The 15,007-nt window shown below is 37.3% G+C and overlaps 1 protein-coding gene across 8 annotated transcripts in view; it reads left to right on the top strand.

Moving 5' to 3' along the window:
- Window positions 1-15,007, top strand: part of ATP11B (ATPase phospholipid transporting 11B (putative)) — a 144,019-nt gene that overhangs the window by 29,882 nt on the left and 99,130 nt on the right. For all 8 annotated transcript variants that reach the window (XM_027875864.1, XM_027875861.1, XM_027875865.1 and 5 more), the window contains exon 2: window positions 5,823-5,939. In XM_027875864.1, the coding sequence (XP_027731665.1) occupies window positions 5,823-5,939 (117 nt within the window). The remainder of the gene's footprint in view (window positions 1-5,822; window positions 5,940-15,007) is intronic.

Genomic DNA, 15,007 nt, shown 5'->3' with positions numbered 1-15,007 from the left:
TTTTGTTGTGGTGGTTTGGTTTTTTTTTTTTTTTTTAAACTTGAGGACAGCTGCTTAACCAGGTCTATTCTGATTCATGAAGTTACTAGATAAGGAAGGAACTTATAAAGGGGGGGCCTTAGATGACAAAGACGTAAACATGTAAACAAAAAGAATTAAACACTAATCCCATCCCTAAAAAAGATAGCTTAATTGTTTTGATGTAAAAGTTGAATTTCACTAGCCAAAGATAAGATACTGATTTCACAAAACTATGCCTGAAATGACAGGTGAAAACAGTTCTGGTATGCTTATTCCATACTTTACTGATCTAGAATGTACAAAAAAAAAAAAGAAGTCCGCAAATAACACAAATGTGTTAAACTCGCAGTAGATACACAAATGCTATTCTACACAAAGGGTCTTGCTATAGTTAAATCAGACTTAAAATAATGTTAAATCTTCTGTGTTTCGGGTTTAACGAACACATAATATTTAATGGCTTTTCTTAAGGGGAAAAAGTGGCAATTTTCTTGAATTTGGTTTTTCTTTGCTTTTCTTTTTCAACCCAAAGATTTCACCACAATTCTGCTGGCCTCATGATATATGCAGTATAAAACGGAGACTCGGGGGGGGGGGGGGGGGGGGAGGCGGGGGGGGAGGTTTCATAGTCCTATATCTAATGAGGTTCAGGATTGTGTCTTTGAGCATGATGGCAGTCATTGGAATTATTTGCTTGGTAATACTACATTTTGTTATCCCTCTACTGGTGATAGAGACTAGACCAAATAACAAAAGCCCAGTTATTGCCATCAGAGAATTTGAGAGCAATTCTCAAAACTGACTCCTAAACTGTATTTTTCTCTTGCTCATAAAATTATAAAATGCAACCAGATTTCAAAATTCTGTAGGATTTATTAAGGTACTGTTCAATCACAAAATGAACTCATATAGAGCAGCTCTATTTTTTCAGACTCAGGCATTTTGTATCTTGGTCTCTGAGTTAGGAAAGAAGTCAGGAAGATCATTCCTGTCATCCTCCATGCCTCCAACCTAAAGAAGGAAAGAAAAGTGAGACAGAGACAGAGACAGACAGAAACACTGAGGTTTATAAGCACAAATAACTGTCACCCTTACCAGTGGTTTAAAAAACTTTTCTCTTTTCAAAACTATCTCTTGTGAGGAAGGGCCAAAAAAACAACCAACAGCCAAGCAAATATTTTCCTGGAATGTGGCAAATTTAGAAATGAATCAAAATACACAAAGTATGTGGACTGCAATAGAAAAGATTAAAAAAAAACTATAATCAGCATTCCCCCTTCAACTTAGTCTATGACTTAAAAACAAAAGGACCCAAGTATTTCCGACTGGTTTTCAAAGGACTCTGACTACACAGTCTGCAAGATGCAAACTAACCTTGAAGCCAGAACTAAGATGTGTTTTGTGTTATGTTTTCACCTTTAAGCAAAACTGAAACTAAACTCAAATGACCTCCCAAAGACATTTTTCCATTATGAACTAGTCTTTCAAATTGTGACTGAGTTGACTAAAACCAAAAGAATGCAACAAAATGTAGCCCTACCCCTACCAAAAATGAAGGTGAAAAAAATTTCAGGTGTCAATTTCCAAAAAAGGTTATGGCATCATGAAAGTTTTTTTTTTCTTGTTCACTTACAGCGAATACTTAAGAATCCAATTTTTCAATTTATATAAAAATACCTAAGAATGTGTGCAAAGTGGCATCTTCCCTCAATAAAATTCAGTTCCAAAGTCATCATTAGATGTGATCTGAAATGTAAGACTATATATACTTATAGTTAAACTCTACTGGCTTGAATAACAATAGTAGAAAGTTGTGTTTTATGAGAAAAGCACTGAATCCTATTATAATACACCAAATGAAAAAAATCTTACTTTTGAATAATCACTCATATTAATGACAGCTGTTCTTGCTTATGAAAATTGAGACATTACTTTAGTAACAAATCCATATGGTTTCTTTCAAACAAATGGTGGTAAAACGAAATGCCCTCTAAGAGCAAAAACACTATTAAAATAAAAAAAATTATAAAGGGCAGAACAGGGGAGGAAGAGATGTTAGTGTAGTCTCAGGCATATTTGACAACCGAGAAAGGAAAGCTAAGCTTTCTGGGTTCACATAGGTTGGGTCTCTGAGAAAGGCACCAGTGAGTCATGGTGTTTCCTAGCCTCTGAACCTGTTCTCAGAGGTTCAGAACCAGATTCTCAAAAGGTCACTGGAATAATCCTGAGCAAAACCCCTTAACCTCTCAGAGCCTCAGTTTCTACATCTGTAAAATGAGGAGATTAGACTAGATGACCTCTAAAATCCTTTTTAGCTCTAAATACTGTGATTAGGGCTGTCTTCCATACAGCTTTCAGAATAATCTTTAAAATTTTACTTTATTTTTCAATTTACTAGCATTTATTTTCTCTTTCCCATCCATGCCCCAATTTATTTTTTTAACATTTATTTTTAGTTTTCAGTATTCACTTTTATAAGATTTTGCATTTTAAATTTTTTCCCCCTCCTTCCCCTCTCCACTCCCCAAGATAGCATACAATCTGATATAGGCCATACATGTACAATCATATTAAAAATATTTCCACATTAGTCATGTTATAAAGAAGAATTAGAACCAAAGGGAAAAACCACGAGAAAGAAAAAACAAAAACAAAAGGAAAAAAGGATGGTTCTATCTGCATTTAGACTCCATAGTTTGTTTTGTTTTTGTTGTTTTTAGCGAAGCAGTTGGGATTAAGTGACTTGCCCAGGGTCACACAGCTAGTAAGTATCATGTGTCTGGTCTGAGACCGTATTTGAACTCAGGTCCTCCCGACTCCAGTGTTGATTCTCTATCCACTGTGCCATCTAGCTGCTGCCCCCCCCCCCCCCCCGCAACAATAGTTCTTTCTCTAGATGTGGACAGCATTTTCTATCATGAGTATTTTGGAATTGTCTTGTAGAAAACACAGTTATCTGTGAAGCACAGAAAACAAGGTATGCTTGTATAGACCTAATAGAGGTATTGCTTGGTCAAAGGATATGCACCATTTAGTGATTTTTAGGACGTAGTAAACACATTGAGGGTAGGGATTATTTTTCATTTTGTCTATCACCAGTAAATACTCACATCAGTACTTCAGTGGTCTGTGAATCCATCAGTATGGCATCCTTTCTGATGATGTAGATCATAATCCATCTCTGCCTGCTCATCCAATTCTTGTTCGTGATTTGCAGTAAATTAGGGTGCTACTCCCTATGCACAGTCTTCCTCCCATTTTCTTGACATCATAGGGATATAAATAGAGAATATGAGATGGCTCTTAGTTACCTCTTGCTCTGTGACCAGCCTATCTTCTTTTTGGTTACACATTTCTCCAATATCCATTAATCACATCACTTCTCTTGAGTAATTCCTTCAGTAATTTGTAACATATTGCAGTCTGTTCATTCCCACCATATGCCTCTCCATTGTTGTTTAGATGATTCTCAGCATCACTCCTTGGAGCCATACAATGTCACTGGAAGGATATTGATGTTAAAAAAGATGAACATTTGCTTCTGGGAGAAGCTGATTCAGGAAGAGATGGGTCATTAAAAGAATTAGTCTACCATACTCGTTGAAACTTTTCTTCTCTTTCACAACACTGTACTTTCATTGTTCTCTTAACTTTCTCTCTGTTCTCTCTCCAGTCTACTTTGCCAGCTTTGCAGTTTTTTATTGTTCTCTTAACTTTCTCTCTGTTCTCTCTCCAGTCTACTTTGCCAGCTTTGCAGTTTTTTATTGTTCTCTTAACTTTCTCTCTGCTCCCTCTACAGTCTACTTTGCCAGCTTTGCATTTTCCTTCCAGTACTCAAAACTGGATGACCCTAAAGAGTCTTTCCTTGGTAATTTTATTTTCATAAATGGCTCCATTTATTATATCTTTGTAAATGACTCCCAAACGTAACTCTAGCTCTAGCTTCTCCCCACAACTTCAGGTCCCATATTTATAATTTTTCTGTCTTATATAGCTCCTCCTGGATATCCTGCCAACACTTCCAGTATAGCTTGCTTAAAGCTAATCCTCATCCCCACAGAACTTACCTTTTCCTAACATCTTTTACTTTGTGTTGATGGTACCAGTCAGCTAGGCTTCTTACCTCAGTCACCTCTTCCATCTACTTTACCCCTTCACATTTAATGAGTTACCAGTTTCTATCAATGCAGTTTCCATGATATATCTACTGCCATCTCTATCTGTGTTATCGTAAGAGCCACCCCTGGCCCTTGTCTTTTCCTTCTCTAGTCTATCCTAGTGTTGTCAAAGTTATTATTCCTAATGCACAATTCTTTACCATACTATTTCCTTGTTCAAAAACCTTCATACTTTACTGAATAAAGTATCAAATCACCATAGCATGATGTTCACAGCCATTTATAATGTGACCCCACCCTACTTTTTCTGTCTTCTTGTGCTATACCATTTCCCTTCAGGTATTTTGCTTTCACACTAAACTTGGTTATTCATCACCCTTCCTCCTTTTTGTCTCCTTTTCTATCATCTCTAAATGGGATCAAATGAGATAATGTTTGTAAAGTGCTCAGCGCAGTGCCTGGCACACATTAGGTGGTTAATAAATGCTTGTTCCCCAATGATCTTTACAGCCAGTGTCTCTGATAAAGACCTCATTTCTAAAATATATAGAGAACTGAGTCAAATTTATAAGAATACAAATCATTCCCCAACTGATAAATGGTCAAAGGATATGAACAGGCAGTTTTTCAAATGAAGAAATTAAGGCTATCTATAGTCATATGAAAAATTGCTTTAAATCACTATTGATTAGAGAAATGCAAATTAAAACAACTCTGAAGTCCCACATCACACCTATCAGATTGGCTAACGTGACAAAACAGGAAAATGATAAATATTGGAGATGTGGGAGAATTGGAACACTAATGCACCTGGAAAGACTTACATGAATTGATGCTGAGTAAAGTGAGCTGAACCAGGAGAACATTGTACACAGTAACAGCAAAGTTGTGTGATGACCAACTTTGATAGACTTGCTTCTTCTCAGCATTGCAAGGATTTAAGACAACTCCAAAAGACTCATGATGGAAAATGCTGGATAGCATTTCTCTGAATACGTCCAGAGAAAGAACTATGGAGTCTAAATGTACATCAAAGCATACTATTTTCTCTCTTTTTTTTTCTTCCTTGTGATTTTTCCCTTTTGTTCTGATTCTTCTTTCACAACATGACTGATGTGGAAATATGTTTAATATGATTGTATATGTATATATCAGATCGCATGCCGTCTTGGGGAGGGGGGAAAATTTAGAACTCAAAATCTTATAAAAGTGAATGTTGAAAACTAAAAATAAATAAATAATTGCTTGTTCCCTTCTTTTCTACATCTTTGCTTATGCCATCTAATATACCAGGTACAAATAGCACCTGTCCTTTCACCTATTGAAATCTCTCCCTTCCTTCCCAGATTATTAGCTCCTTGAGGGCAAAAGCTATTTCCTATCGCATCTTTTTCTGCAACACTAGATGCTGGTGATACAATATATTTTTACGTTTTAAAATGGAATTGAATGAAGTATAATGTTTCTGTGTAGCTATAGATTTGATCGTAGAGGAAAAGGCTAATATATATTACTTTTTTGTTACTGAACAAATTGATTAAAAATATATATGTGTGTATATATACATACATATATTTTGAAAGACTGGCAAAAATATATAAAAATAATCTTTGATTAAGTGAAACCAGAAGTTACTTGATATATAGAAACTAATTATAATCCTTTTTTCTTCTTTGGTCCTAGGGTTTTGACCCGCCACATCAGAGTGACACAAGAACAATTTATATAGCAAACAGATTTCCTCAGAATGGCCTTTATACTCCTCAAAAATTTATAGATAACCGAATCATATCATCTAAGGTAAGTATCAGCAAATACATTTTTTTAAAGTGTAGATCTGTAGCACTTGATTTTGTTTTGTTTGAAATATTTTAAAAGTTAAGAAGCATTCATTTCTGCTCTGCACCTACCTATCCTTCATTGGAAAAAAGAAAAAAACCCCACCAAATTCTTAAAAGTAATATGCATAGTCAAACAAATTATTCATTCCTTTGGCCACATCCAAAAATATATGCCTCACTCTGCACGTTGACTGAGTGTTCATCTACCAGTAGGTAGCAAAGCATTTATTTTTGAAAGAGGAGTAGCTAGGTGGTGCAGTGGAGAGAGCACTGGCCCTAGAGTCAGGAGGACCCGAGTTCAAATCCAGCCTCAGACACTTGACACTTACTAGCTGTATGACTCTGGGCCAGTCACTTAACCCTGATTGCCTCACAAAAAAGAAAGAAAGTTAGTGTATTTTTTGGTACAAGATATGTATTTATATTCCTAGTAACTCAGGTGAATAATCAGCTCATCCTAGCAAACAGCCCCTTTGAAAGGTGACTTGACCATTTATAATTTGAAATAAGATATTCAAAATTGTATTAGTTGGATGTGGATAACATATTTATTGACAGTACCAAAGTAGTGTTTCACTCCTTTGCTCTATGCCTTTCTTATTTCTTACATCAGGTGACACAGCATAGCATGGAGATGGGCAGGTTGACATCATGAGGTGCATTTGGAGGAGCAAGCCTCTTCATTTCTCTGGGCTTCATTGGGTTTTCTCAATGAAATACTCTAGTCCTAGGTTCAGAGCAGGAAATTGCAACGAGAATGCCTAGACCTGAGCTTGTAAAAGCTGGCCCTGACCAGATAGGCTTTCTGTGGGACTGCATTCAGGCTGCAAATAATAGGTCATTTATGAAAAAATGCAGGAAGTCAGTGGGGACTGCAGCACATTTCTTAGATATCCAGATACCCTCTGGTCCTGCCATGATTATGGGAGTATCAGTATCTGCCCTCTATTCTATTTTTAATAATGAGTGGTATGAGCACAACAGTAATGGCTCATATTTATATTGCTCTTGATGATTTCCAGTGATTTTCTCATAGCAACCTTGTGAGACAAGTAGTATAAGTATTATACTCCCCTTTAGCCCTTTTACAGATCTAGAAACTGAGGCTCAGAGAGATTAAATGGTTTGCCTAAGGTCATATAGGTTCTAAGTGACTGAGCTAGAATTCAAATCCCAATTGTTATGATTCCAAGTCCATTTTTCGTACCACCTACCACTTACCACTCTGCCATAGTCCCTTTCATAAAAGCATCATGAAAGTTCAGTTGTTTTAGATGATTCTTAGAAGTTGTCTATTTTATGTTCTGTTTTTTGGGGTTTTTTTTTCCTGGTAAAATTACTCTTTGACCATCCTAGAAAGATATATTTTATTTCTTTGAAAAGTTTTACTGATTCCTTTTGTTTTTAACTCAGCTTTTTCTTGAATTCCACACACCACATCTCTCCCCATCTCCTTCCCACCTCCTTTGAACATTCTCTTTTAACAAAGAAAAGCAGTTAAGCAGAAACACCTGATACGGTGTCTGACAGTGTATACAAAATTCTGCCCATAGTCATTCCTTGTTCCTTTCCTGTGAGGAGGAAAGAATGTTTCATTCTTCTCTGGGGCCATATATACTGCCAATGAAGTCAAAGCCAGAAAGGACCCATGTATATAAACGCATTGATAGCAGCACTTTTTAGCTAGCAGAAAACTGGGAGAAAAAAAAAGTAGGTGCCCATCAGTTTGGAAGAATAGGAGAACAAATTGTGGTACGTAAATGTAATGGAATAATTCTATGCATGAGAAATGACAAGCACGAGAAATTCAGAGAAAACACAGACTTATGAACTGATACAGAATAAGTAGGATCAGGAGAACAACGTAAACCTTGACTATAACAGTGTAAACAGAATAGAAAAATGAAACTGAACACTAAGTAATTTTAGTGGCCTGACGCAGAAGAGAGTTTGGGAAAATGTATTAGCTCTCTAACTTATTTGCAGAGGTAGGGGGACTATGTGGGTGTGGAATATTCCATGGAGTGTCAGCTCTCCATTTTGGCTGGTTTTATTGAAATACTTTAAAGGATGGTTCATTGAGGACGGGAAAGGGAAGGGATGTATTCATACATGAATGGGATACAAAGAAAAGTCATCATTAAAAAATAATGTTGAGGAAGCATTTCTATGCTGCTTTTATGATAGGTTTGTTTAATATTTAGCCTGTGCCTTTTATTAAGAGGAGGGGGAAAGGCAAGTGGAATTTGGCACATAAAAAGCAAACAAGGGGGATTGGGACAACAAACTAGAACTTGTATATAGTGCTGTGTTAGATGTCATTATGGCTGGAGTGTTCATGGAACTGAGAGCTTTTACTTGGGGAGAAGAAGGAGACTCACTTGATGATGTTACACTTAATTGTGAAACTTCTTCAGTCAGTGAAAGAACCTGTAGGTTGTGTGCTGATTATTGTCGAGTAATTAGAAATGCCCTTCCTAAATTGAAGTGAACGTGTGAAGTGGTTGAGTAGGAATGAATTGGTCAAGTAAACAAGCATTTATTAAGAGCCTTCTATGTACCAGCACTGTGCTAAGTGATAAGAATACAAAGAAAGGCATGGGGGGAAACAGCCCTTGCTCTTGAGGCACTCAGTCTAACAAGGGACCAGCATGGAAATAACTATGTAAAAACAAGGTAAGTTACAGATAATCAACCATGGGAGGACACTAACATTAAGTGGAATCCGGAAAGGCTTTTTGTAGAAGGAGGCATTTTATCTGGAAAGTCAGGGAAGTTAGGAGGCACAGAAGAGGAGGCAGTGAGCACAGTCAGTAAAAATGCCTAGAGTCAGGAAATGGAGTGTGTTGTTCAAGGCATAGGAAAGAGGCCAATGTCACTGGATTACTGAGTGCATGGGCAGGAGGGGAGAAGAGGAAATAAGGTGTAAGAAGCCTGGAAAGGTAGGAGGAGGGGAGCCAGATCTGAAAGGCTGTAAAAGCCAAACAGAAATTTAAGTTTGAGCCTAGAGGTGATAAGGAGCCACTTATTATTATTGAATAAGGGGTTTGGGGTGACGTGGTCAGACCTGCACTTTAGGAAGATCAGTTTGATAGCTGTGTAGAGGATGGACTAGAGTGAGGAGAGACTTAAAGCAGGGAGACCTACCTGAAGGTTATTGTAATAGTTCAGCATGAGGTGATGAGGGCCTGTACTGGGGTGGAGGCAATGTCAGAGGAGAGAGCTGTTGTAAAGGTGCCATCTATAGTACTCGAGAACGGATTGAATATGGGGGGATAAGAGAAGTGGGGCATTGAATATGACATTTAAAGTTGGTAGTGACTAAGCCTTACGTGCTTCCCCTTGACAGTAATGGGAAATTTAGGAAGAGGAACAGGTGGAGGTGAAAGAGATGATGAGTTCTGTTTTAGACATGTTGAATTTAAGATGTCGATGGATTATCCAGTTTGACATGTCCAATAGGTTAAGAATTAGGTTGACAAATAGAACCAATTACATACAAGACACACAGAAGCAAATAAACATTGTAGAATAGTGTTTGATAAATGCATAGACCTCAGCTACTAGGGTAAGTATTTTCCAACCTTTTCATCCCTTCACAAACCTCTTATAGCTTTTCTTCTCTTCAACTCTTTCAACTGAGAACCTTGCCTCATGTTTCAGTGGAAAAAATTGAAGCCATTCACCATGTCCTCCCTTTTTTCCTGTCGTCATTTCACATCACTCAAATGCCTTCTGACACTTTCTCTTCTTTTACCCCTTCTCCCATGAAGAAGCGGTCCTTCTCCATACAAAGACTGACCCATCTACGTGCACAGGAGAGCCCATTTTATGTCTTCTCCAGCAGATCGCCCCTTCTGTCACCCCACTTTCTTCACTGATCTGAAGTTTTTGTCTACTCGTTGCTTCTCTGCTGCCTGCAAACATGCCAGTGACTTCTGAATTTTCTTTTTTTTTTTATTAATTTATTTTTAGTTTTCAACATTCACTTCCATAAGCTTTTGAGTTTTAAATTTTCTCCACCTCTTTCCCCTCCCCCCTTCTCATGACAGCATGCAGTCTGATATAGGCTCTATGTATACATTCTTATAGTAAACATATTTTCACATTAGTCATGTTGTAAAGAAGAATTAGAATGAATTAGGAGGGACTATGAGAAAGAAGAAACAAAACAAACAAAAAAAAGAGAGCAAATAGTATGCTTCGATCTGCATTCAGGCGCCATAGTTTTTTCTCTGGATGTGGATAGCATTTTCCATCATGAGTCTTTTGGAGTTGTCTTAGATCCTTGTGTTGCTGAGAAGAGCTCAGTCTATCAAAGTCAGTCATTGCACGATGTTGCAGTTACTATGTACAATGTTCTCCTGGTTCTGCTCACTTCACTCAGCATCAGTTCATATAAGTCCTTCCAGGTTTTTCTGGAGTCTGCCTGCTCATCATTTCTTATAGTATTCCATTACATTCATATACCACAACTTGTTCAGCCATTCCCCAGTTGATGGACATCCCTTCAATTTCCAATTCTTTGTCACCACAAAAAGAGCTGCTATAAATATTTTTGTACATGTGTGTCCTTTTCCCGTATTTGTGGTCTCTTTGGGATACAGCCCTAGAAGTGGTATTACTGGGTCTAAGGGTATGCACATTTTTATAGCCCTTTAGGCATAGTTCCAAATTGCTCTCCAGAATGGTTGGATCAGTTCACAACTCTACTAGCAGTGCATTAGGGTTCCAGCTTTCCCATATCTTCTCCAACATTCATTGTCCTGTTTTGTCATGTTAGCCAATCTGATAGGTGTGATATGGTACCTAAGAGTTGTTTTGATTTACATTTCTCTAATCAATAGTGAAATCACTACTAGAGCATTTTTCATATGATTATGGATAGCTTTAATTTCTTCATCTGAAAACTACCTATTGATATCTTTTGACCATTTATCAATTGGGGAATGACTTGTATTCTTATAAATTTGATTCAGTTCTCTATATATTTTAGAAATGAGGCCGTTATCAGAGATACTGGTTGTAAAAATTCTTTCCTAATTTTCTGCTTCCCTCCTAATCTTGGTTGCATTGGCTTCATTTGTGCAAAAACTTTTCAATTTAATGTAATCAAAAGTATCCATTTTGCATTTCATAATGTTCTCTATCTCTTGTTGGTCATAAATTCTTCTGTTCTCCATAAATCTGACAGGTAAACGATTCCTTACTCTGCCAGTTTGCTTATAGTATCAGTCTTTATATCTAAATCCTGTACTTATTTTGACTTTATTTTGCTATATGGTGTAAGATATTGGTCTGTGCCCCATTTCTACCATATTATTTTCCAGTTTTCCCAGCAGTTTTTGTCAAATAGTGAGTTCTTATCCCAGAAGCTGGGGTCTTTGGGTTTATTAAAAAAGTAGATTATTATAGTCATTGACTATTGTATCTTGTGTACCTAACCTATTCCACTGATCCACCACTCTGTTTCTTAGCCAGTATCAAGTTTTGATGATTACTTCTTTATAACATAATGACTAGACCACTTTCCCTACTATTTCTTTTAATTAATTCCCTGACATTGTGGACCTTTTGTTCTTCCAGATGAATTTTGTTATTTTTTTTTAACTCTATAAAATAATTTTTGGTAGTTTGATTGGTATGGCACTGAATAAGTAAATTAATTTAGGTAGAATTGTCATTTTTATTATATTAGCTCAGCCTACCCATAAGCAACTGGTGTTTTTCCAGTTATTTAGATCTGACTTTATTTGTGTGAAAAGTGTTTTATAATTGTGTTCACATAGTTTCTGAGTTTGTTTTGGCAGGTAGACTCCCAAATATTTTATAGTGTCTACAGTAACTTTAAATGAAATTTCTCTTTCTGTTTCTTGCTGTTTGGCTTTGTTAGTAATATATAGAAATGCTGACTTTTTCATTTTCAAAAAACCCTTACTTAAACTGTCCATTCCTTCTATCTATCTGTCTTCCTATATCTCTCCTCCCTTATGTGGCCAAACTCCTTGAGAAGGCCCCCTACTTCCTTTCCTCCCAGTCTCTTCTTAACTCTGTAGTCTGGCTTCTGACCTCATCAGTCAACTGAATCCATGCTTTCCAAAGTTACTAATGATCTCTTAATTTCCCAATCCAATGGCCTTTCTTAGTCCTCATCCTTCTTGACCTCATTTTGGCTGTTGACACTGTTGATCACCTTCTTATCCTTGTTATTCTCTTTTCTCTAGGTTTTTATGACACTGCTCTTTCCTGGTTCTCCTGCCTATCTGACTGTTCCTTCTCAGTCTTCTCAGTCTCAGTTTCTGGATCTTGGTGCAGGTCACCTCTGCTAACTATGGGGGTCCCACAAGGCACAGTCCTGGGTCCTCTTATCTTTTCCTTCAGTACTAATTTCACCTAGTAGTGTTGTCAGTTCACATAAATTACAACCATTATCTGTATGCTAATGATTCCCAGACCTATTAATTGAGCCCGAATCTCTCTCCTGATCTATATGTCATACTTCCCACTCCCTAATGAACATCTCAAACTGGATGTTCTGTAGACTCACTGAAAACTATGATTCTTCTCTCTCCCGAAAAACCTGGACATTATATTTCTTTCTTTCTTTTTTTTTTTTAGGCAATTGTGGTTAAGTGACTTGCCCAGGGTCACACAGCTAGTAAGTGTCAAGTGTTTGGTCTGAGGCCGGATTTGAACTCAGGTCCTCCGGACTCCAGGGCCAGTGTTCTATCCACTGCGCCACCTAGCTGCTCCCTGGACATTATATTTCAAGAAATCATAAATGAGTACTGCCCAGATCTCTTCGAATCAATGAGTAAAATCAACATCTATTCCACTAATCATTTCCTGAAAGAATTATACATAGGAGAAGTCCAAGGAATGTCATAGGCCAAATCCAGAGGCTCCATGTCATAGGAAAAATGCTACAACTAGCCAGAAAGTTCAAGTACACAAGACCAAGAAGTTGTTGGTTTTTTTCCTATAAATTAGAGGAGGTTTTGAAATACAGCATTCCCAAAAGCAAAAAATACAGGCTCAGAACCAAGAATTCCTTACCTTGCAAAGCTAAGTATAATACCAAAGAGGGCAAAAATTGGACATTCAGTAGGATAGATAAATATCAAGCAATCCTAATGAAAAAGGGGAGATCTGAGTAGGAACTTTGAAATGCAAACACAGGAGTTCTAGATTGAGTATAATAAATTTTTTGAACAATTGGAAGGGGCTATACAGTGATGGCCTAACATTCTGAACAAGTGTTCCTTCACAACCTTCATGTCTTCAAGGTATTGAGAGAGTTAAAGATGAAAATCAGAGAACCTGATTTATTTTAAAAGGGAGAGGAGAACAGAAGGAAGCACAGATAGGTAGGACAGCTCCAGAAGTGAGCTGCTTGTATTTTTTTTTTTAAACAGTTAGCAGGTGAAATAGAGATTCATGGTTTCATATATAGCCCTCTTTTTGTTCTGCTTTTTTTTTTACATGGAAATACTCTTGTTTTTGGGATTTAAAGTCAGAATTTAAAAATAAATGAATGAATAAATGTGATTCATAATTTAATGGAGCCTCTTCTGATCCCTCCACTTGGAAATGTTGAAGAGAATTGTTGTAGTATTTTGTTCATGCACGTATCCTATGTACATAAGTCCTTCTAAGAGATTTTAAGTTCTTTGAGAGCAGAGTTTGTCATATTTTTTCTTGTTTCTTTCATCAGCATAGAGGTTAAGTAATGTGTCTAGAGCCAAAAAACTAGCATAGGTCAGAGGTAGAATTTTTTGAACCCAAGTCTTCCCGATGCCAAAGGGAGTGCTCTATCCATTTTACCACACTGCCAGAATAGCATCCATCATCTTACTTTCCCAGCAAACTTTTTCCATTTTTGCACTTGATATCAAATTGATAAGACTCCAATTTTTTGTCATTTTTTTCCTCTATGGTAAAATTGCTAAAAATCATGAAAAGTAGACAGAAGGTGAGAAAATGGGTTTCAAAAAATCCCTTCTTGGCCCCTTCAGTCTATGGAAATAATTCTTCACAGTGACCAGGGACCCAGTCACCAAAGCTAGTGACCATTTTTCAGTGTTTAATCTCTTTAATGTTCACCACTGCCTCCTAAATACTCTTCACTCTTTTGGTTTCAGAGGCAGCTCACACTCCCAATTGTGTCTCCTTCCAGACAACTTCTTCTCCAAATCTTCTTATTCTTCTTGGCTCCCATAAAGGGGTGTCCCCCAAAGTTCTTTTCTTAGCCTTTTTTCCTCTTATCCCTTAGCAATCTTATTTATTCCCATGGCTTTAGCCATTACCCTAGGCAGATGACATCACCAACTGTCTGAAAGACATCTCTCTCTCTCCCTTGGTGCCCCTCTGTACTTGAGATTTCATGTGTCTAAAATTAAGCTTATGTTATCTGCACTTATTTCTTAACTTCACTCCTTTTGTCAGTGGTATGACTGTTTAGCCATGTTTGAAATGCTGCTGCTCCTTGTTCTCTATCGCCTATAACATCCAATTTCTTACTAAGTTTATAGTTTCTGCCACTGTATCTCTTCACATCCATTCCCTTTTTGATAACAAAAAGTTGAAAAGTTCTTACATGAACAAGAAATGTTGTCATTCAGTTGTTTCAGTTGTGTCCAACTCTTTGTGTCCCCATTTGGGGTTTTCTTGGCAGAGATATTGGATGGTTTACCATTTCCTTCTCCAGCTCATTTACAGATGAGGAGACTGAGGCAAACAGGGTTAAGTGACTTGCCCAGGGTCACACAACTAGTAAGTGTCTAAGGTCAGATTTGGATTCAAGTCTTCCCAACTCTAGGCCCAGCGCTCTAGCCACTGTTCAGCCTAGCTGTCCACAAAGAAATGGAGTTAGTATTAGAAAGGGAAAAAAAATCCTTGCTGTACCTCTCTGATAAAAGTCTAGTATCCAATATGTGTAGTAAATTGATACAAATCTGTATGAATAAGAGGGGGGGAAAGGAACAAGCATTTACTTAGTACCTCCTGTGGTCAGCAGTACCCCCTGCT

Source organism: Vombatus ursinus, unplaced genomic scaffold (assembly GCF_900497805.2).
Source record: "Vombatus ursinus unplaced genomic scaffold, bare-nosed wombat genome assembly UNPS02014810.1, whole genome shotgun sequence".
In the NCBI taxonomy this organism is placed as follows: Eukaryota; Metazoa; Chordata; class Mammalia; order Diprotodontia; family Vombatidae; genus Vombatus; species Vombatus ursinus.
This window is presented reverse-complemented; position numbering and strand designations above follow the sequence as displayed.